Source organism: Dreissena polymorpha, chromosome 2 (genome assembly GCF_020536995.1).
Source record: "Dreissena polymorpha isolate Duluth1 chromosome 2, UMN_Dpol_1.0, whole genome shotgun sequence".
Taxonomy (NCBI): Eukaryota; Metazoa; Mollusca; class Bivalvia; order Myida; family Dreissenidae; genus Dreissena; species Dreissena polymorpha.
In genome coordinates, this window is record NC_068356.1 from 66,490,622 (window position 1) to 66,515,665 (window position 25,044).

The 25,044-nt window shown below is 35.6% G+C and overlaps 1 protein-coding gene across 3 annotated transcripts; it reads right to left on the reverse strand.

The window, feature by feature from the left end:
• Positions 1 to 9,990: 9,990 nt before the first annotated feature.
• LOC127867413 (troponin C-like) lies at positions 9,991 to 21,962 on the reverse strand. Of its 3 annotated transcripts, XM_052408542.1 has the most exons (6): positions 21,825 to 21,962; positions 21,462 to 21,495; positions 15,448 to 15,591; positions 14,307 to 14,468; positions 13,019 to 13,099; positions 9,991 to 11,353 (listed from the first exon to the last, which is right to left on the reverse strand). In XM_052408542.1, the coding sequence occupies exons 1-6, from the start codon at positions 21,825 to 21,827 to the stop codon at positions 11,325 to 11,327; spliced, it is 453 nt and encodes a 150-aa protein (XP_052264502.1). In that variant the 5' UTR covers positions 21,828 to 21,962; the 3' UTR covers positions 9,991 to 11,324. The 3 variants fall into 3 exon arrangements, with proteins under 3 accessions (XP_052264502.1, XP_052264501.1, XP_052264500.1); XM_052408541.1 differs by lacking the exon at positions 21,825 to 21,962 and having other exon boundaries at positions 9,991 to 10,825; positions 21,462 to 21,621; XM_052408540.1 differs by lacking the exon at positions 21,825 to 21,962 and having other exon boundaries at positions 21,462 to 21,621.
• Between the last annotated feature and the right edge of the window lie 3,082 nt (positions 21,963 to 25,044).

Genomic DNA, 25,044 nt, shown 5'->3' on the forward strand with positions numbered 1-25,044 from the left:
AATACACGTCCGAATTTAAAGAACATGAAAAAAGGCTTCATCTGTTTCTAATTAATTAATGCAATAAAATGTACTCTTTGGAAAATGCAGAGATTAGCTTAAACAAGTGCAGATAAAATGCCATTTTTTAAGAGCATTTTGGTAAAAAGCACATTTCATTTTCAGAAGGGTTACTGCTGATGCAGATATTAGAAACAATGATAGGACACAATTTGAGATTCCAGTATTTCTTCATTATTCTAGGAACACACTGTTATGTGAAGTTGGAATAAGACATCAATTTGGGAATAAATAGTGTTTTTTCAACACTGAAGTACATGCAGTTGAACCTGTTATTAATTTGTACAAAATATAAGTAAAATAGACACTATTGCATATATAATTGTATCATTTTAATTGATTTCACTGGGTGTTTAATTTGATTTTTTCTTAAATCCTAAAAAAAATGAAACCCTGTGGATGTGTGCCTGCACACAGTTTAAAAATACAATGAAAATAATAAAAATACCATCACCGTTCAACATTAGAAAAGTACAAATAATACAAAAGTATACACAGTATTTAACAAAAATACATTCAGAGCATGAAATGAATTTGTATATGCAAGTATCTATTTTACTAATAATTTTGTCAAAGAAATAAACACAATAGGAAAAAAAGCACATTATAATTGTTGAACATATGTTATATTCCAACTTCACATAGTGTCACTGTGTATAATTTAACATTACAGTTTTATATTGAACTTGATGGGTAGCTATATTTTGAAATAATAGCAATACAAAATGCATTTTGTCAACATAAGTAAACCATTTTAGGACTACTGCTCATATATAGGCGTTGGTACATGTATGTATATGAAAATGTAATTAATGCAAATTTAATACACTTGTGTGTACTTTTTCAGTTTTGTTTATTCCAAAAAGTTAATTAAATTATTTGAAAATATACTTAAAACACAATTAAAATGCACTTATGGTTACCTACTTATTTTCTGATGAAGTGCATTTTTCACAAGGAGAAATAATTTTTTTAATACACAAAAATGAATGTATGCAGGAAACATGCAGGAAAAACAAGAAATGTCTTTGTCGGAAACACTATTATGTCCCCTTCTGCGCCACTTTGATTTTTTGACATAAAAATGATGTTAAAAGTATTTTTTTTTCTGCATGTCAAGTTTATTTACATGATCATTAAACACAGACAAATATGGTGCAAATACCCTCCATTTCATTTGTCAAGATAAACCATGTTTTATGAAGCAAAAAAAATGAGTAACACATATTGTAACTGTTCTAATATGTAACTACATGTTTTACAGAATCATCAATGATTATATGCACTTTTGAATAAATTAAAGCTTGTCGTTTTTTTTTAGGTCACAGTGACCTTAGACCTTGTTACCCAAAAATGGGTGTGGTATATAGAACTCATCAAGGTGCATCTACATATGAAGTTAAAAAGTTGCAGGTGGAAGCACTTTGATTTTAGAGCAAAATGTCAAAGTTTTAGCACGATGCGGAAGGCAGACGGCGGGCGACGAGCTTGCTATGACAATACCTTGGGTAAAAAGGTTGCCCTGGAATATTACATAATTATAGTGTCTGTCTAGCTACTTTTATCAGAAGGTCCTACTTTGATCCCCACTGGCAATGAGGGAGGGTCCTCAAGATCATCTCTGAAGACACAAAGTATTGGTTCTACTCGGGAAATAGACTCCAGTGTCTTGATAAGCATCATACTTTTTCAGGAATCAAGCTTTAATACAAAGAGTTAAATAAATATTTATATGTGAAAGTGTATGATATTAATGTGAAAATACTGAGCAAAAGCCGGGGATTGAACCCACGACCTCCAGAGTGGTAGTCAGACACTTAACCACGTCGCTAAAGAGCTAGCCCAACAGCCTTAGTGACCTTATTTCACTACACTCCTCCCCCTTTTAATGTTTCAAGGCCCAGACACGCTCGCTACAGCATGTCTCTCCCAGAAACCATTAAACAGCTCAGACCCAGTCCCGCATTCACAGTTCGTTTTTTGCCTCGTCGCCATTAATGTGAAAATACTGAGCTCAAGCCGGGTATAGAGTGGTAGTCAGACACTTTAACCGAGTCGCTAAAGAGCTAGCCCAACAGCGAGGCTGTTGGAAGTGACCTTATTTGACTACAATATGTTAGTAAAATAAACACTGCACAATTATTTATTTTACCTGTATACAAGTACAAATGTACCATTCCAATCTTGGCAGATAGTGAACTATTTTAAAAGCACCATAACTATGAAACACTTATATAAGGCATATCGCAGTGTTCCACAGAAATGATGCTGTTGATAATTCAGCATGATGATTAGACATTTCTAAATTCCATTTCCACTTACGACGTTAGTAACAATTCAATTTCCAGTGAGTTCATGGACTTTGCACACAGACACAGTGAAAAACAACACTATTCCACTGTAACACGGTACGAAAGATTGATTTATGCAATAAATCGTCTATTGATCCCGTGTGAGCCATCTCGCTCTCTGTTCAATGTTTGTTATATGTGCTTTTTCTAAAATATTCGCAACACATTACGAAAACAACACTGTGTTAACACCCTACCGGATGTTGACAGTTTGAATATAACCCCAAAGAAAACCGAATGTACAATAAAGAAATCGTAGATTGCGAGAGCGATTTACGAGGACATTTACGAGGGGGTTATTGAAACGGTTTACGAGAATCGTAAATCCAATCGCAACTACCCGAGTTACGATATCGTTATATTTACGATACGATATCTTATTGAAACGGTCCCCAGGTTTACAATGTCGAAGTTCGATGTTACGATTCCCGGCATAGTACATTTTGAGAGACACAATCATAAATAACCAGCAACGCGATAAGCAAAAAACAGGTCAGTCAACGTCACTAGCCCTGGAATTCCGATGCCAGGCCTGCCGTGTGATGTCTAAAGAAGGTTTTCGCTTTCGCAATGTGTGACCAATCCAGCTCAATTTTCGCCTTGCGATCTGCTGTCCGATGGGATCCTGGTTTGCCTGATTCCATAAGTCCAGGGCCGTACCCAGGAAATGTTGACTGGGGGGGCCCAAACGGGGAGGGTGCGGGAGGGGTTGGCCCTCCCGAATAGATTTTTTTATTAGGCACTGTTCAAGGTGAGTTTTAATGCATATAGAAACATATGTTGTGTTATAAATTTATGGATATGTAACAAGTAAATCAGCACCTTTCTGAAGTCTAAAGCTTTAACCATTACGGCCGTCCATAAAGTATGTCACGCTCCAGGTGGGGGGAGGATGAGTAAGAAAGTGACAGTTTGTGACATGGGGGAGGGGAGTCAGGCCATGTGTGATGTCACACATTTATTTTTTTAAAATTGTATAATTTATTTATTATTTCTTTAGTAGAATTTAAAAATAATTTTCAAAAATTTGTGAAACATTTGAATTAGTTTTATGTCAAAATAAGACGAATTGCGTATCTCCTGATTCTGTTGTTCGAATGTTTAATAGGCAACTTGGCAGGGCCGGCTTATTCAATAGGCACAACCTCCACACAGATTTTAATGACGAAATAATTGGACTGTTCCATTTTTAGTTAGTAAAGGGTTGCAAGAAAATCTTTATTATAATTTCGTTTTTATTAGAGGTAAACACGTGGATAAATATTCATACTGCTCATCGTAACAACCCTACAGTTATAAAAGCCTGTAATGTGAAAGTTGTTTTACCGGTAAGTGAAATTTTAATACGGTTTAATAGTAAATTGAGTTTTAGATTAAATTTAAATTAAGTATGAATTTTAAAAAAATGTTTGAAAGTGTGAGTTTGTGACGTACTTTAGAAAAGGGGGTCCAAGATTTTGTAACAGTTTGTGACATGCCGGGGTAAAAATGATTAAAAAAAAGCGTGATATGCTTTATCAACGATCACTTGGTGTGCAATTCACACACATGTTTAAAGCTTTAGATTTCAGAAATGTATTACACTTTATAAAGAAGTAAAAGCAACCTTTGAAACTAAAAAACCTTTATTATGAAATGTAACATAAAGTATGACTGTAGAGGAGGTTTGATTTCAAAGAGAAAATACTACTATGGTTATATGTCAGTAACTGACATATAACCTACAATATTATCGTTCAGACCTACCACCTTCTGTAACAGTTCCATCCATTCGCTGTTTCTCTTTCCTTGTCCAATCAAAATACAAGTTACACCCACCATCAAAAGATGAAGCATTGAGCACAACTGACAGATCGGGGATGTGTGTACAAGGTGATAAGAAAACAATGCCTAGGGGCTTATCTCCACTGGCGAGTAAATTAGCGCTAATCCCCTTGTGTATCAGGGGCAATAAAACAAATCTGCACATTTGCATTGCAGGGAAGTGTACTGTGGGCCCTTTCATGTGAGAAAAATTGCAGAAGACCCATTATTAAAAAATCATAACTCGACAGCCAGCTGGGGGGGGCCCGGGCCCCTGGGCCCAGTGCCTGGGTACGGGCCTGAAGTCGGTATATTTTCGAATCGTTGATTGAGATAAATTTCCACAAACAATGGCTTCGTATATTTTTTCCGCGACAGGTAACCCGTTTATTTATTTAAATTATACCTACATGTATGTATATACATGCATAACTTGTCCTTTTATGGTTTAATGTGACATATATGTGTTCCGAGCTTTACCTTGGATGGATGTTATAAATAAAGCTCTGTACACGTCATATGTAAGGCGAGGTCAGTACTCGAAGGTCGTTTATCTTGTATAAAATGCTCAATTACTCTCATTTCTCTGTCACATATAGGTAGTGAAATGTCATCCTAATCACAGGTGGTTAGCGTGTGGCTATGATATTAATTAGTGAAAACATCGTTTTGAATGATAAATAATCATATTATAACGAAAAATTAACTTTTCTGGGAAAAAATCACTATCAAATATATATATAACAAGGTATGCAACTCAAAATCACCCTAAAACAGGGTGCATCGCTTTGAACAGCCATATCTTTATCAATTGTGCAGCGATTTTCACGATCTCGGTCTTATTCAACGCAGAAATGAATTTCCTTTCTGGAAATGTATATGTCTTGCAATATGTTACAAATGCTGGGTCAATTTTTAATTTTAGAACAGGGACTGGGCAATCATAAAAGATCACAGAGACTGGGCAAATACGCGAACCGGTGAAACTTTTTGATATGTATCAAACAAAACATAATCAAAATATATTTATTTTGTGGTTTTTCTAACAATAGCGCAGACTTTTGCTGTTCGAGTTTTGGTTAACGTGTATTTTCTTTAATTTTAAAAGACGACAGCGATTACACAGTTTATTGCTTTATTGATAAACGTTACAATATAGTCACTTATTAATATCTTAGTTAGAAGGTGATTTTTCAAGCGGCTCCATAGTGTAGTGGTAACACGCTCGCTTCACATGAGAGGCCCAAGGTTCGAGCCTCAGCAGAATCAAATTATTTTATTTGTGTTGTATGTTAACTTTTTGTTTTGATGTAGACATTTTAGTTTAAATAAATATGCTGTTTTCTTGTAACCATTTTTAGTTTTTATTATGCCCATGAAATATATGTTTAATAGGGTGCGGGGGGGGGGGGTCGTAAACACATTAAAACTTTTACAATGTTTATATATCAAGGCGTACTCAACCCCTATCGTAAATGAGCAACGTAAGAATAAGTTCAGAAACATCTCCCCTTGAAGTTAAGAAAAATATGAAATTACGCTTACAAGATGAAGCAGATTTTTTAAAACCTACACAGTTCTGTTCCATTAATGAAAACTACACACGGATGCCAGTAAAAAAAGGAAACCAATGTAAATAAAATCAAAGACCTATAGATAACATTAATGTATTCTATAGGTCTTTGATAAAATGAACTATGGAATATTTGGGGGTTAGAACAAAAACCATAGATAATGGTTATTTGGGGGTTATAACACAACATCATAGATGATGGTTATTTGGGGGTTATAATACAAAATCATAGATAATGGTTATACTAGTATCTTTTTCTATTTGTTTAAAATAATCGGCCAATATATTAATTTTTACAGTAGAAAAAAAAATCGTTCCATGTAACTTCATTGAGTGCCTTTTACACTGAAATTCCCGACGCCCTTTGATGCTTTGCATCAATACTTATCTTGTACTAACATTTTGCTAAAAATTGTGTAATGTACTGTTCAAACTGTAACGCAATACAAATGTATGATGATCATCGTAACTTGGGTCCTGGTGGCTTGATAAGTTCAAATAATGCTACTCAAAACCTTTTAACAGTTTACAAAGTCTATTATGGAGTTCCTTTTTTCACTGGATCAGTATCCCGTGCAATAACGTCTAATTATTTAGACTATGCAATTCCAAACACTTATACGTCTAGCAGCATTTTTAAACTTACTTTATAGAGTTTGACACTAGGATGTTGTGCAGAGATAGTTGTTTATCTTGAATTCAACAGCTTTTTTCTACTGAATCGCATTTGGTGGAGAACCATCCCCACGGCACTCAGGCATTACTCCGGCTTCATCTCTGAACATGGCACGGCTTGTGCCGGCCCCTGACTTCAAATCCATTTCACACGAACTCGAACTCCCCGTACGTCGGCTCTTCTACAGGAACCTCACCATCACGCCAAAACAAGTTCGCCGCCCCGTTCACAGGGGCCATCAAGCCCCGGTCATTTTAGTACATCAGCTCTCACCAAGGGCCATCAAAGCCCCGCTTCTATTAGTATGCCGCATCTCTCACAGGGGCTTCACAAGTCCACCACACCTCTCGCCACCGCTTTAACACGGGCCTCACAGAACCGCCACAGCCAGTAAGCTTACTTCAAACAGGTATCTCACAACGGCCAGCATTCTATGTTCTACTTCACCAACATATGTAACCAGTTATATCGCCGTTCAACATGATAACCAGTGTCCCAATACCAAGCAATATAAATTTCGCTTGCGAGCGTGCGCTTGGTCTCGTGGAAAAATAAATTTATAACTGTGTGCTTTTCGTATGTACATCCTTCATACTTTCCGTAAGGACAGTTTTTGGAGTTAGTACCATTGAGCCTAGCAACATCATTGATAATTGTATAACTGCTTGATATTTACTTAGTTTTTTGCGTATCAATTCCATACCTAACGATATCAACCAACTTCACTTAAACCTTGACTAAGAATTATTCAAATTGGCTATTTCCTGGTTAACTTTATGTTACCGTTTTGAATGGTACTAAAAGCGTTCGTTATACCATTTTGATACTTACACAATGTTTGCTTAGTACAATCGAATATCCCCCTCCTATATCATAAAACGCTTCTGTTACATTGGCCTTGTTTAGACTCCGATTAACCTGTGCGGATTGCACGTGCTAATTTTAGAGGACACTTTATGCACATGCATTTAACCCAGGTTTCCCAGAACGAGACTCGAATAAAAAAACGCTGTATATATTTAGGTGGATCTCTCGGTTGAAAAGGACCAGCACCCGTTATCACAAATTCCTTTACGAACTTTCTTAAATTCATATAATTCCAATCGTCTTTTTCAAGCTCGCGTTTAAATATTAAAAGCAATTAAATACATCTAACATGATAAATATCTTACTTTTCATTAAGAAGAAAACATGTTGATCTGCAATATTCATACAATTTAACCCTTTTATGCCCAGTGGACTCTCTCATTATTCTAAATAAGATACATTTATTTCCAAAATTAGGGATATCTTGTATATTTATTTCTATATTTAGAATATTTCTTACAGAAATTCCTTTAAGAAAACAGCGCAGACCCTGATGAGACGCCTCATCATGCGGCGTCTCATCTGGGTCTACGCTGTTTGCCAAGGCCTTTTTTCTAGACGCTAGGCAACTTAAAGTTACATTTCCCTTTTGGTGCTTTGTGAATATCGGCTGATGGCTAATTCATGTCGATATGAACAACAACTAAAACGAGTTGCTTTAAGGGTATACAAGATCGAGGTGTCAGCGTAATTTGAATTCCATCTAAAGTCATAAAATATCGTCAATGACATAGTCGTAACTCTCTCCTACTTCTTGTACTGTACTTATACTGAACAGAGTTACGTTTTCTTATCTGCTTAAAATGATAATTCAGCCAGAAGAGAAAAGGAGCTTTGATATTGTATTGCAATACATCTCAAGAAGTAATTGTGAAATTAGAAAAGAAAAGAAAATTATCAGTCTATTGACAGACTAGGTGAAAGATTGCCTTGTCGTATTGGATGCAAAGAGTGTAGCCTATCCACCGCCAACGTCTCTGAAGGATGTCTTCTTCAACTTGCTGCTGCTTTGTTCTTCTCCATAATTCTTCGTTGGAGATCTTGTCTGGCCAGCGGATCTTGAGCATCTTCCTGAGGCAGGTGTGGATGAAGGCCTGTATTTTCTTCATTGTGGTGACAGTGACTTCAAGCATGATACGGCTTTAACTTCCTAGCTGGCATAAAAAAGCCAAGCTTATACTGGCTTTTGTTCTACTCGCCAAAGAATTCTAACTTATGTGTTTATTTTCTTTCTGGTTTGTTTACTTCCTTGACGAGTTTAACTTCTGCAAACGACATAAAATATAGTTTTGTTACCGGTACTCGCCATCCATCATTTCCATTGTAAGCAGTTGGTGTACGCGGGCAATTCTTTGTGGATATACATTCTTTTATCAACTTATAAGGAACGACATGTTCTTCAAACGAATGATTGATTTAATTCAACATAGATTTCCTTCGAAAATTCCGTTAATCGGATTGCGATCACATTTTAAAGAAATCTTAATGCAGTCTCACCGGTTTCGTTCGAAGCTTATATACCATAACTGTTAGTAATCCATCCTCAAGTCACACAATCACACATTAAGATATAATGCAACTGTGTTTCAAAATGCCAAGACCCTCGCGTCCTTGGCCTGAATGGTGCAATCAAGTGATTTCGTTGAAGCAGAAAATCATGTTCAGATTGGCGTTTTGTTTTGCATTCAGTAAACAGAATTAAAAGAACGCTGTACTTGATTGATTACTTACGGCGTTTTATCTTTTACGGTATATTGGTTTGAAATGTAAGCATTCCTTTTATTTATATGTACTAATTTGAGAACCAGTGAACGATAAGTGAAAGGCCAAAAAAGTAGACCGCTATGTACATGAATTAGCAGCGAAAACAAGTTTCTTTCTATAAAATCATTGTGCTGTAGGATGAACAAGATGTGTTTGTGAAACACAATGTCCCCCTATATGATGTTTGACCTTGAAGGATGACCTTGACCTTGTGAAGGATGACCTTGACCTTTCACCACTCAAAATGTGCAGCTCCATGAGATACACATGCATGCCAAATATCAAGTTGCTATCTTCAATATTGCAAAAGTATTCATAAAATAAGTGATTTGGGCCACATATATTTGACCTCTGACCTTGAAGGATGACCTTGACCTTGACCTTTCACCACTCAAAATGTGCAGCTCCATGAGATGCACATGCATGCCAAATATCAAGTTGCTATCTTCAATATTGCAAAAGTATTTATAAAATAAGCGATTTGGGCCACATATATTTGACCTCTGACCTTGAAGGATAACCTTGACCTTTCACCACTCAAAATGTGCAGCTCCATGAGATACACATGCATGCCAAATATCAAGTTGCTATCTTAAATATTGCAAAAGTATTCATAAAATGAGCGATTTTGGCCACATATATTTGACCTCTGACCTTGAAGGATGACCTTGACCTTGAACTTTCACCACTCAAAATGTGCAGCTTTCTGAGATACACATGCATGCCAAATATGAAGTTGCTATCTTCAATATAACAAAAGTTAATGCAAAATGTTAAAGTTGGCGCAAACAGACCAACAGACCAACAGACAGGGCAAAAACAATATGTCCCCCACTACTATAGTGGGGGACATAAAAATCTATCCATCCGTTGCTGATAATATAGAAATACACAAATAAATTTCTTCGTTTATTTATCTTCAAACATAAATCGAACTTCCATGATATAAACCGTGGGATTATTTACAATTCAGACATACAGCGAACGTATTTCTCATTCTTAAGCATTTTACGTAGGCAAGAATTATGCATACACATTTATTTTAATTGACTGGTTGTAATTTCATTGTTATTTTGAAAACAGCATTTGAAACACATTGTCAATGAAAAACCACTCTCGTGCAAAACCTGTCAAAATGTGCGTGTGATACTGTAACAATTAATAAAGCTGGCATTGAGACAGATGACGTAAAAGTAACTTCAATAGACGTTAGTACAGCGTGAAATAAGTGAATTATAAAGGTCATTCAGCATGCGGATACAAAAGGCCGAAAACTAAGTTAACCTCTAAGCCCCTGCTAAACGTACATATTTCCTTAACCAAGTTATCCAAAACAAAGAAACGCTAGGAAATTGAAAGTATAATCAAACTAGTGCATGTACATTGGTTATAAATGGGAATCTTCCATTACATGGTCCGATAAATAAGTGTTAATTATAGTTGATATTGTTTATGTAGTAGATCTTCATTATTATTTTATTTTTGTCGATTCTTTATAATAAGTCATTATGCGACATGAAACGTAGGTGAAGCTATTCTCATGACTTAAAAGTGTCTATAGTTTATATGAAAAAGTTTCTATAATGGATAAATGAGTGAATAATTATCACAATATACTAGTGTAAGTGTTAAGGAACTTCACAGAGTTTGATCTCAAACATAAGTAGACTTCACACTCGGAAGACATTTTCAGACGATGGTTGATTTATCCCATCATCAGGGCATAAAACTCTGTAAACAGAAGAACAAGGTGTTATGTTAATCCGTAAGTGTATAACGCTAGTTAGTATGGTTTCTAGTAACTAGGGAGGTGTTAGTTGCGAGCGCTGTGCAAACAGGTTCCAAGTTAGATAGTGTATGAGTATTGCTCGAGAAATTATGCGCAGAACAGCTTAAATGCAGCCAGCTTATTGGTTAAGGCGTAGTTAGAGCAGTCACGTGAGCATACACACTATAAATAACAGCCAATAAAATTTGTAGTTAAAAATAACATTTGCAGCTTTGATACGTATATGCACTTGAGGGGGTAAACGTAAAAAAAAATTCAGACATTTCTGAGAACAATAACAAATAATTGCTTTTCAGAGTCCTTTTTATCAGCAAATTTCGTGCTACAAAGCCATCGGTTGAGAAGTAAGCTCTCGTTTATGGACTTTTGATGCAAGATGACCTTTTGTGGAAATGGTGAGAAAATTGTGTCGCTAGAGTCACTACTTCCTTTGCGCTTAGCTCATTCCGATGACATCAAACTTTTGAACTCTGAAACGGAAATTGTTAAAAATTGAATAATGTGTTAGGATATAATTTTCTGAATAAAAACCAAACACATGTGTTTCCCGTAGCGCACTGCATGTTTCTTGCGCAAAACGGTCGTTTCCGTTTTATTTTCTGCAAATAAAGCCGGTTATCAATACAAGTATAACAAGATGTGATGAATCAACAACCGCCTTATCATTGCTAATTGTATCGCAATAGTCTTTTTTTATTCGACATGCATTTGATATTATATCTGTCGTCTGATAATCCAATGATACAATACGTGTTATAAGTAGAACAGAATAACTGTCTCCTTTTAAGGTGCGTGTTTCATCCCCCGTATCGCAGTCAGTAAAACATGGAATATCAATCCATGGAACCCATACACGTGAACATTATTTAAAGTTAAGAACGATTTGCATATTGTGGCGTGTAATTATGAAGTTTATACAAATTATATCTCTAAAAATTATCATTCATATAAATCCACATATGTGAACAAACTTCGACAATTTTCTTAGGCTGTTATAACAGCATTGATGAATCATAAACAAGTATGCAGACCGTACAAAGTCATACTTCTTGTTCATTTAAGAAAACCGTGTATCTTCCTATTGATCACAAATAAGCTGCAAATACTTATTTCAATAATTCAATTACAAGTATCGATAAGTGTATTTAAATATGGGTTGAAAATAATTTATACGTAGAACGCAAAGCTTTATGACATTTCACTTTAATTTCTGCACGCGGATCGACAGAAAATAGTTATTTAGCGACACGTGCAGTACTAGTGATCAATGAAAACATATTTATTATGTGTAAAATAATTACTGACCAGTGAACCAATGCTTTTTTGAAAACGTTATTCCTCTTAAATGTTCTCATAAAGAATGCCATCACATATTACTATCAATGCAATGAAATAGGTTTCTGTAGCTCATCGAGTCTAAGACACACTTCTGAATTATTGTCTTTTCATTTACATGTACTTTAATCCTACCTTTTTGATTCACGTGATACATGAGTAAATAGCACGCTAGAATAAACAATATAAACATGCATCATGTAGTATAAATATACATGTATATGTATTCTATTGGCGTATCGTGTCAGCGCTTGGCCTTCCATTCACTACACATACTCAAACTAATACAAGACTATCATTTATCGGTATACCCTATTTATAAAAGTAACATCCATATAATATCCATGTATAACTATCTAAAACATGTACAAGAAAATTGAAAAGATAGAAATCGTTAACTAAAATACTGATAGAAATCGTTAATTATAATACGCTAGCTAACGTTATCATTATACATTGAACATATATATGTTACTTGTCCATTAATTTTAATTCTGACTATTCACCGTATGTTGAACATAATTGAACACAATTTTTAAAACACACAAGAACGAAAAAGAATGGCTTACTGACCGATAAAAAATGTCGAATCAAACACGATATACCGATAATAATTATATGATGCACTTGCACTGAGTAAAATGTAGTTTAATTAACTATGGTGTAATCATTTTCCAAACTTCTTCTGTTGTCATCATTACCATTTTTAGTGTTCAGAATATAGGTGAGCATCGTGTTAGAATACCCCAGTCATTCCATTTGTTACCGCTTTATTATGATACATAATTATATGACGTTACCTTCATAATCTACGGTTCCGCTTCCGTCGGTATCAGTCTCCGCAATCATGTCGTCGATTTCTTCTTCTGTAATATCATCACCTAGTCAAAAAGAAACGTTCGTTGTTAAGTCGCCTTTCACTACAACTATGACGTTTTCTCGTCATAAATTGTAGTTCTTTCTACCAAATTGTTCACATTTTTAACAAAGTGTTTTAAACAACTGGGATAATTTTCTGACTGACATTGCAACGATATTTCCAATTGAAACAACCAAAAAACCTACTAAAATCACAAATCTTCGATAATCACATACAAACCTTGACTGACTACAACCTGTAGGCCTAAAACATTTTAAGTTGTAATCTATCTTATGAATGGTGTCCATCTGACTTCAAGAAAAATGTTACTTGCCACAGTTAATTGTGGTCAATTTCCAGGAGTGTTAAACAATCACCAGATTGCAACAATGCCAGCTTAGATATAAATGAGTTTTATAGAGAGTAGGAATCTAGGATAAGTGAATGAAAAGTCAAATAAGATCCATATGTAACAATTCTTGTTGTTTTATTGGCTTAACCACTATGTTTAATTTCTGTAAAAATATAGATAACAATCTGAAGTGATGGCAAACAATTACTTTAATTAATTAAATAATTATAATTAGATATTTGGGTTGTGGTTAATGTTTCTGAATTTATTACCAGTATCATCATCATCATCAACATGATCATCATCATCATTGTGCACCAACATCTAGAACATTTAACTAGAGTGTTTACATGGTTTTTAATATAGTCATATTAGGAAAACTGCCGCTACCCTGGCGGCCATGTTTTTAAACGAACCATAACCATTTTCGAACTCAGCCAGGCTATCATTAGAAAAAATCTTCGGACCAAGTTCCGTGAAGATTGGACTATAATTTGACGTCTAGAGTGTTAACAAGGTTTTACTAATGCTATATAAGGAAAACAGCTTCTGGTGGCCATGTTTTTCAACGGACCGGCACCATTTTCAAACTCGGCCGAGCTATCATAAGAACAAATGTTCTGACCAAGTTCAAAGAAGATTCGATTATAAATGTCGACCATTTTTAAACTCAACCGAGCTATCATTGAGACAAATAATATGACCAAGTGAACGTGCTCAAGTGAGCTAAAAACAACAACACGTCCTTTACTAGTATTCGAAGACATTCAATATAAACAACTCTCGACGAATCAAATTAACATGTTTATATACAGTTGCTTCCCTTCGATATCTCAACAACACCTGGTTTATATACAATAGGGTTCTAGAAAATTACCTAGACTTTTTAAGATCCATCTGAGATCGTCGACAGGAATAGTTCCTTTTTTTTGGTTGTCTAAAACTCTGAAAGCCTCTTTTAATTCTTTCTCTTCTTCGTCTTCCTTCAGTTTTCTTTCGAATAGAATCTTAAACTTCTCCCACGGTATGGTACCCACGGCTGATTGGAAACGAAAAAAAACAACACAATAAGCCGCGCTCAATAAAAAAAAAGTGGCATAATGCATGTGCATAAAGTGTCGCAAAGGCTAATCAGGGACGACACTTGACGCTTTAATTGAATTTTTCGTCAAAAGAAAGTTTCCTTTAAGAGAAAAACCAGGTCATGCAGAAAGTGTCAAACCTGATTAGTCTGTGCGGAGTGCACAGACTAGTTTGGGACGACATTTTACGCACATGCATTAGGCCCTGTTTTCTAAGAGCGCGGCTAACCAGCAAAATTGTCAATATATTTATGACAACGAGACAAGGACGTCAACTTAAAACCTAACCATCTTCGTCTATATCGTCGACTCGGTTCATTTGGTTCTAGTCTTCTTTTTATGTTTCTAACACTGCATCTGATACTTCTCCTACCACCGAATCCAACACTACTAATACTGCTAAGACAACGTCTATGTATATAACGTTTGAAAGTCATTTTGAACTACAACGCCGACGACATCAACTTAACGCTACAATGTAATTCCCCTTCTTCGTCTTTCTTTTCAGAATAATAATTTCACTTTTTTGACCAATTCTACTTTTTACTAATGCTTCTACGGCTGCTTCTACAACCGCCTGCACTGCTGATATTACTATTACAACTACCAATAAAACGAACAATTCGTCAATTTAACGCTATCTCGCCGTCTCCGCCCATCTCGATATCAGTTTGGCTTGTAGTCGTCCTTTACTCCATTTTCTATTACCCTTTCAACCACTTCTACAATCACCGCCTCCGATTTTATTACAACCACTACTACGACGACGTCAACCTAAAGGTAACTCCTCGGCTTCGTCCATCCTGTCGGCCCGTTTTTAAGCTCGAGGTCGATCCTTAACTTCTTCTTCTATTACATGTATCGCCTCCACTTCTAATACCACGACTACATATTTACTACTACAACGGCGACGACATCATTTTAGCGCTAACTTACCGTCATCGTCCATCTCGTCAGCCCAGTCTTTAAGCTTGTCGTCGTCAACGTGCAGCGCCATGGCCTTGAACAGCTGGTCCAGATCCTTAGTAGCAACCTCCTCCGTTCCCTTCTTCTGGTACAGGTGGAAAGTCTGTTTAGCATCTGGGCACGCAACGAAAAGTGCACGAGACGGTTAAATGTTACATTAAGGCAAGTTGTGAATTGTCAAGAAAACATTTTCTGGTTACGAAAATTTTGACACACGTCATTTGCGTTAAATCTTACTTATTATGTAAAGCTCGAATGGTCATTGTCGGCTTAGGTACCTCTTTTTTAAAGTAACCCGGGTTCTTTTGAGAATATTTAAAAGTATATACAATACTAACTGTACCACGGAATATCATCGGGTGCCTTTAAGCGTATTTTTCGTACCCGGAGTATTTTAATATACTTAAGAGAACCCAGGTTACCTTTGAGTAGTAACTGAGCCGACAAAAATGAATTGTAACTAATAAAAGACAGTTTTGATATACATTCAACGGAATGATAAGTAAATACAGTTCGCACTTGTTTCGACGGAGTTATATTGCCGTAACGAATTATATCGAAGTATATTCAAATAAGCATGTTTGGGGTACCACGTATCCAAAGAGTAAACATGTGTGCACTTGGAGTATGCTTTGCATCTATGAACATTAATAAATATGAACAATATGTTGATCTGTTAGGAATGTAATATGAAGTATATTGTATAGTAAAACAAATCAGCGGTGTGCTGTTAACGGGATTTGCTTTTTTATGAGACACTTTTTTTTTTACAAATAAGAGGACCATTGGCCATAGTCTTCCATCTTCAGCCATCGATATATACTACACACATGTTGATCTGTTACGAATGTAAGATAAAGTATAATAGTAAATCAAATTACTAGTCAGGGCCCTCAATCTGTCAAATCCACGGCCGAAATTCGGCCGCATTCCCCCCCCCATGAAAAGTATACTTTTTTCCCCTTTTGGGGGGAAAAATTCCCCCTAAAAAAAAAAAAAAAAATTATAGATAGATGTCTCATGATTATTATATCTCAATTCTATTTTAATTTAATCTTGTCAAACATACTAAATTATGAAATAAGCAATGAATATAGTGCAAACATGTACAAATGTTATAATTAGAGAGTAAGTTAAAAATCCCCCAAAAAGGGAAATGCCGCGAAAATTCCCCCTGCTATGGGTAGCGACCCGCTTCCCCTAAAATGGATTGAGGGCCCTGGTAGTGTTCGCTTTACGGAGTTTCCTTTATTATTTTGTTTAAATTTGCTTTTTATGAGGTACTTAAAAAAAACAAGAGGGCATTGGGCATATGAGGCTTACCTTACCTGAAGAAACTAAACATTGCCGAGAAGGTGCTATTTAGAAGAATAAAAGCAATTTATAAACAAGATGTGTTTGTGAAACACAATGTCCCCCTATATGATGTTTGACCTCGTAGGATGACCTTGACCTTGACCCTTCACCACTCAAAATGTGCAGCTCCTTGAGATACACACGTATTTCAAATATAAAATTGCTAGCTTCAATATTGCAGAAGTGACATTACATGCGCAATTTTGACCCATATATTTGACTTTGAAGGATTCCCTTGACCTTGACCTTTCACCACTCAAAATGTGCAGCTCCATAAGATACACATGCATGCCAAATATCAAGTTGCTATCTTCAATATTGCAAAAGTATTCATTAAATAAGCGATTTGGGCCACATATATTTGACCTTTGACCTTGAAGGATGACCTTGACCTTGACCTTTTACCACTCAAAATGTGCAGCTCCATGAGATACACATGCATGCCAAATATCAAGTTGCTATCTTCAATATTGCAAAAGTATTCATAAAATGAGCGATTTTGGCCACATATATTTGACCTCTGACCTTGAAGGATGACCTTGACCTTGACCTTTCACCACTCAAAATGTGCAGCTCCATTAGATACACATGCATGCCAAATATGAAGTTGCTATCTTTAATATAGCAAAAGTTATTGCAAAATGTTAAGTTGGCGCAAACCAACCAACCAACCAACAGACCAACCAACCAACAGACCAACAGACAGGGCAAAAACAATATGTCCCCACTACTATAGTGGAGGACATAAAAATACATAAATCCTTTATATTTATTTTATGAAGAACTTTTGATAATTATAAATGTATTCCCTACACAAAACGTCAATGCGCATACTTAAACATCTGATTAAAAAAAATGGGAGACAACTCTACTGAAACAACCCAGTTTGTCAGTAGCTGGTTGTCTATTCAAAGTTCAGTAGGTCATTTGTGAATAAAATATTAAATAACGCTGTACTTTAGCCAAAATTACAACCTAAAATTACGCAATCCACGGCAGCTATATTTTTCAACAGACCGCAACTTTTGTCAAATTCAATAACGATATCATGCAAATTTTATTAAGAGTGTGCAAAAAAGTGACTTCAAAATAGTTAACCAGGTTTGAATAAAGCTACAAAAAGCACATTTCCACACTCCTGGTCGCCATGTTTTTCAACGAACCATTATTATTAAACCAGTATTGAACTCGGTAAAGATAGCAAAATAACAAATATTCTGAGCAAGTTTCCTGATGATAGAAATAATATAGCATCAACACGATTTCATAATATCCATGTAAGGAATATGCCCCGCTCCATGGCGGCCATGTTTTTCAAACGACCGAAACAAATCTTAGGGTCAAATTTTATGAGATGGGACAACAAATGTGGTTTCTATAGAGTGAGCGGGCTTTATTAAATTTGACCAGTCAAACATAGTTTATTATAACCCGTGACCCAGTTATCGGCCAAGATATAATTGGTACAAATATTCTGGCCAAGTTTTATCACGATTGGCCTTTACTATAACCTCTTGTGTTAGCAAGTTTAAAACTGACGCCGCACGAAGCATGACGAGCGATGGACAAACGGCGATTATAAAAGCTCATCATGAGCGCATTGTGCTTGGATGAGCTAAATGAATGTAGTATTTTTATGCCCCCCTTCGAAGAAGAGGGGGTATATTGCTTTGCTCATGTCGGTCGGGCGGTCGGTCGGTAGGTCGGTAGGTCGGTCGGTCCGTCCACCAGGTGGTTTCCGGATGATAACTCAAGAACGCTTGGGGCTAGGATCATGAAACTTCATAGGTACATTGAACATGACTCGCAAATGACCCCTATTGATTTTGAGGTCACTAGGTCAAAAGGTCAAGGTCACAGGTGAAGGTCACAGTTACTGGAAATAGGCATTATAAGGATTAAGCATGGTTCAACAAGGGACACAACTACGGTTTATGCATGTTCTTTTTATTACAGATTTGCCTCCCTTTAATTCATTCAAAATCTCATTTTACAGCAGAGATTCTAAATCTGACCTGTAAATGAGCCCCATATTTACTGCCAGTGCTAGGTTACCTTTTCCCATTTGATCATTCTTAAGTATTGGTATTGTAATGCTGCTACTGCTGCTGCTACTGCTACTGCTGCTACTACTACTACTACTACTACTACTACTACTACTACTACTACTACTACTACTACTACTACTACTACTACTACTACTACTACTTCTACTACTACTTCTACTACTGCTACTGCTACTACTACTACTACTACTACTACTACTACTACTACTACTACTACTACAACTACTACTACTACTACTTCTACTACTACTTCTACTACTACTACTACTACTACTACTACTACTACTACTACTACTACTACTACTACTTCGAAGAAGAGGGGGTATATTGCTTTGCTTGGGGCTAGGATCATGAAACTTCATAGGTAGGTAGTTCATACATACATAGTCGAACTATCTTTTTTTAAGAAGACGTTTTATCGGAAGATTTTCATTAATTTAGTATGTGTATGCATTATAATAAACAACGGGTAACTAAAAACAAATAAATAAAACAAAAACAAAAAACATTGTCATTGACATCGAGCGCCTATGAGTCAAACAATGATATTTATATACATCAGTTTCATTCCTCACTCTCACAATATACAAACATTTCATTGTTTAGGCTTAACAAGCTATAATTATCACAGTGGCGAGATTAGTGTTACGTTATTAACTTTAAGGTGCAGCTGTAATAATATTGCTGTCGGTTATACACTCGTGAAATACTCCGAAAATACCTGTTGCATTTCCTGACGCGTTATAAAGAAGCACTAAACATACGTCGGCGTGTATACGCTAGGTAAATAACAGACCAAATCTTAAACATCCATCGTTGGTTTCCTTGGTAACGGTCTTAGGAATAATCAAGGTAGAGCTGAGGCGAGGAAGGGTGCTAAAGTTTATATTTCTGGCTTTGTTAAGAAATTAACATTTTATGCGTTGAATGTAATAACAGATCGCGCACCGAGTAGAACTTCATTTAAGTTAATTAAATTGAATACTTGATTTGATCGGACACAATTTTACATTACAACTTTATTGTTTGTTTTAATGTTGTGTATCCTATTTTAATGGCAGTTACATCTTTGTCATAACAATTAAATATTACAGATACCATAACATGAGGAGTACCGTTGATAAGTAAACGGGAACGAGAAAGCACACATATTAAAATATTTCATAAAAAATAACGCTTCATAATAGTTTACATACAACCCTAAGCAAATATCACTTGTATCATTATGTACACTATGATTTAATTTATTTTTTTTAGTTTCCATTACAAAAAAAAATAGTTAAAGGAAATTATTCAAATTCTGGTACTAATTATGGTACTATAAATACTGGTTATTGGTTAACAAATATATATTGACATTGATGTTTTTGGATATAAATAATGATGCAACAGGGCTCAATGTATGACATAGAACTTATTTTCTTTTCATTAAAACAATTGTTTTATCAAACTCCAAATAATTTTTAACTAGATATATAATTGTATTTACAGGTTTCTCAAAACCATTGCCAGGTGACACATGCTGATCCGGTGTCGGACGCATCTGGATATAATTGACGCCCATCGGCGTCCAGACAACATTAATGGTTTTATAATCTGACATGTGGGCAGCTAACTGGCTTGGAGAACATATTCATTTTCAATGTACTGCCAGACCCCTATGGATTTGACCTCCACCCCTCATAAAGACACCAAATGAATAGTAACCTTTGCGATAGGCTTATTAATCAGTCTCCTGTTGTGTTTTGGCAAAAAGTGAAATGACGTAGATATGTAGTTCTTCTTGAACGCTTTGCGATTTTATGAGGACATACCAGCGACCAACTGGGTCAATTGCTATGCGCTAGATTATTGCAAATACGTACGTATATAGGTGGTTCACAGAAAAACTTATAATGTGTTTCTACCAATAAAGAAAACACTGCTTTCTATTTATTTTTTATCTTTGCTTCAATAGCGCACATGCGTTAGGGAACAGATGGCTGCAATTATCTGTATTACACAAGGCTGCGATAATCTGTATCACACAACATGTGGCCTTGGAACTCCTGTTCTTCATATTCATTATACCACCGATACTACATAACTGCATATGATGTCATGAAAAAGAAGCATTTGTAACGTTTATTTTAAAACGCTGACTCGAGAACTAATTTAAAATGTGTTATTATGATAATTTATTGCATGTTTATTATATCTTCAAGTTGCATGTAAGACCTAATCGAGACATACATGTACTCTTGAAAGTGATTCATCATCGAATAAGAACCACACTTCGTGATGTGTAAATTCTCGGTAGCTTGGTTTGCTAATTCTCTAAATTGTATGTTTCATTTACAAAACATCTGTCATCGATTATTTTATTTATAAATCTAAATCGTCTGCGTTAATATTGCAAAGCATTATAAAAATTTAAATAGGCAAAATATACGGCCATTTTCATGATGAAACGCGTTCTATGTTATTGTGACGTAGCGCTGCCGAAACAAAAAATGGAAAACAAACCAATACAACTGTAGTGTTAAAATACGCCAAGACCGTAAAGTAAATAAATCAACATACCTGTAAACTGCTTATCCGTGACTTTAAAATCCGCCTGTAAAATAGAAGTCCGTCTGTTCATGATGCTGGTACTCAAACAACAACTAAATACCAAAATTCACTCGCACACGCAAATAGTTGCGGAGATGTTATCAATCTCCGATCAATCAACATACAATATCTGTGTATTGGGGAAATTTGAGATAAAATTGAACCTTTCATTTCTGTTCGTAAATTATGACGGGAATTTTTACAACTTTTAGATGGTGGAGTATCTTGATTATTTTTTTATAGTCATACATGAAAATGTTTCAACCATAAAACTGTGCGCTCAAATTGAGTATTTAAATAAAGTACATTTCACGAATCTCTATGAAAACTTACCATTTTGAAGACGAATTAATATTCAACTCTCAACCCACGGTGTACCCCGTAAAATTCTAAGAAAATCCAGAATTTCTTCACAGCGCGTGCGCAAGCAAGCTTCTAACTGCCAAGACTTATGTAAATGTTAATCCGGGATGTTGAGAAGCATGTAGCGTTGTAGATTCCGAGCTGATATGGTCGTACAGTGAGCAGTGGCAGGCTAATGGATGCAGACGATAAGTGAAGGGAAACAATCAGGACTAAGAATCACTGTCAATATACCCTAATTAGAAACATATTGTCGAATGAAAAAGGTAAACAAGGTCAGCAATCATGTATATGTGCATGAATAAGCAGTATCATACTTCTTGTTTTGGGTGTTGAATTTCAATCTAAAGACGCGTCCGTTGACAACAAAAGGTGAACATTTCACTGTCCTGCACGGCGTTCAAGCAATGCACAGATGGAATGCTCATGAGTGCACTTGATGTGAGCACATGCTACTTTGCGCAGTTTCTAACATGTTCATGCTTATAATGCGAATGATGGCCAAGAACCCCCCTACTTTTTTAATAAAATTGAAATTAATTAATGACATGTTATTATACGTAAAATAAAGCTATGTTTACGTTTGCCAAGTATTAGAAGGGATGGAAGAGCAGATGATTTGACATTATAATGTTGATTACCATTTTTTTTAAGTTAAAAACCAAGAACGCGCACCCGTCGAATGGTTTTAAACGGCATTCATTTAATATGTGTTTAACCAGGTTTGAAACATTTATGAAATGTAAACATGCGGAAAAATCGGCGTCACGTCACCATATTTTCTCAAGATGTCATAACAGATTTCGATATAGTTCTCGTATCCATAAGTAACTATGGAATCTTGGGGGGGGGGGGGAAGCGGCGTAAACCCCCCCCCTAAATTCGTCAAAGTAAAGTAAATACAGTTGATGTTTCACACTTAACTAGATCTAAATCACATATTTCTTTTTTTTGGTACACAACATTTCCCGCTAACCACAGACAATCGCTAAATGTTTTAACTTTAGACTCTCTGTCACCAGGTTTTTCAAGTCGAACTTTGATGCAAGTACATAAGGCGTGGCATGCTCGAGAAGTGGTTGTAAAAGCCTTCAAAATCACTAAAATCTTGGAGCTTACAGGGGGGGGGGGGGCCTGAATCCCCTAGCAGGTCTTTGCCCTGCATCCGGCAGAAGCCCTAACGGCCCCCCTGAATCCCCAGCAAATCTTTCAATAATCCGCCCCCCCCCCCCAACCAGAAATCTGGAACCGCCCCTGTAAGTCACAGGTAACTGAAATATCATGCATCACGAAATATTATCAACACAACTTATAATGTAACCTAAAGATGAATCACTAGATCTTTTTAGCCATGATATCAAAGAGAACCAAGAATAATGAATACACAAGATGCAATTATTAAGGAGTCGTACTTTACGAGTATTTTGTATGCTTGCATATTTTATGGACATTATTACTTAATTTGGTTATGTGTGTACATTAAAGAACAATAAAAATGTATCCGATGTTAAGCTGGGTCGGAATGACCCGGACATGTACGCGCGCTTTTATAAATTATGTATTCTCACTCTTCTTCTGATTTACGTCTTTTGCTTATGTATTAATCTTTTCTGAATTTATTCTTGGGTTGTTCAGAAAGAAAGTTTCCGAATATGACAACACTCACCAAAAGCATGCATTTGCACAGACTCTAATCATTAACACACATATTTATTTATTGCTGACGATAACAAGTTTTAATAGCAGAATGTTACGTGTTTTGATGCGCATTTTTACTAGATGTAAGGGAGAACACTCTGATCGATAAGTTTTTATGGAATACTAGAGTGATCGTTCCGCTTTTTTCTTAACATCTATCTTTCCGTGTTCATACTGAAAGATGACGTTGATGTGAATAATTTGTTGCTAAAACCAATATAGTTTATTTTAATTAAAATACTTTTTAATGTTAAATTTATATATGATTTAGTAGCATGGAAAAAACTGTCAATAAAGGATTTGTTGCATGACGAATCATTCCTAAATATAAGGCAAAAACGCTATTGTTTACGACATGTCAATGTTACAAAGTGAAATCATTGTGTTTCAAAAAAAATAGTTCATGCAGACCGCATAAAGATTGTAATTTCCGAAGTGCATATATTAAAATTAGTTATATTGTGACTGAACAATCTTTAAATGCGACAGTTTCATCTTCAGTCTATTGACAAAACATTTCGAAATCAGTAGGTCAGAAAATGAATCGGTAATTACACCGTGAGCGTCTCCTATATACTGTATGAACGTAGGTGCAATTTCTCAGGTCGTTTCAATGGAATTAATTTACCTTTCATAAATATACGATCAGTATATGCGATAGCACGGGGTCGGATTTCATGGCATTTGAAGTGGAGAAAGATTTAACTGAATTTCCTTATAAATAAAATGTATAGGCACATACATCTTAGTATTGAAGTAAACACATTATATCACGGGTTTGCGGGCATATCTTCAAGTTTCGTCGTCGACGAATACCTGCATTAAGATTCTATTTAGACCGCTTCAAAAATTAGATGAAATCCCTTGCGTAATCACAAGTGATTTACTTCATGACATATGACATACCAAATATCAACAAACAAATAAAAGAGCGATGATACAATTTTATTTATGTTGACTCATTTAAGTAGTTCATGTTGTAACAAAGAACTTATCAAAGCCGTTTAATTGGAACTTATTTAATTGAGTATTTTCTAAAGTACTTGTATGTGTGCTGTGGTGTGTGTTAAATATATATAGCCGTCACTATAATGAAAAAGGTAAATTGGCAACTTTAAGCGCACCATTTCTTAATGTGCATGAACAAGCAAGATAGCCTTTTACTCTCATGACAGAAAAGTCCAAAGTTTCATATTTCTAATAATATACACGTACAGGGCAAAGTTCTTATATTACTCAAATTCTATTAGTAAACTACAATAACTCCGCGCAAACATGTACATATCCTTACATTTGCTCGAACATCTTGACATATTAAATGTGTTGCTTTAAAATGAGACGAATGTTCTTTCTGTTTTCATTGCGTTCAATATCTCAAACCGTAGCTATGTACCATATGCCGATCCTTATCGTTATTTGCATTACGCAATTCAAAAATCTATCAATAAACATGTTAATCGATAGATCGTTGCGCAATTACGTCACACCAGCG

Coding starts and splice junctions, on each gene's coding strand:
- LOC127867413 (XM_052408540.1), bottom strand. CDS start 21,522: ATGAACAGACGGACTTCTATTTTACAGGCGGATTTTAAAGTCACGGAT. Junction 13,100..14,306: donor ATGGATCTTAAAAAGTCTAG/GTAATTTTCTAG, acceptor CTTTTTGACTAG/GTGATGATATTACAGAAGAA. Junction 11,354..13,018: donor CGGAACCGTAGATTATGAAG/GTAACGTCATAT, acceptor TTTCCGTTTCAG/AGTTCAAAAGTTTGATGTCA.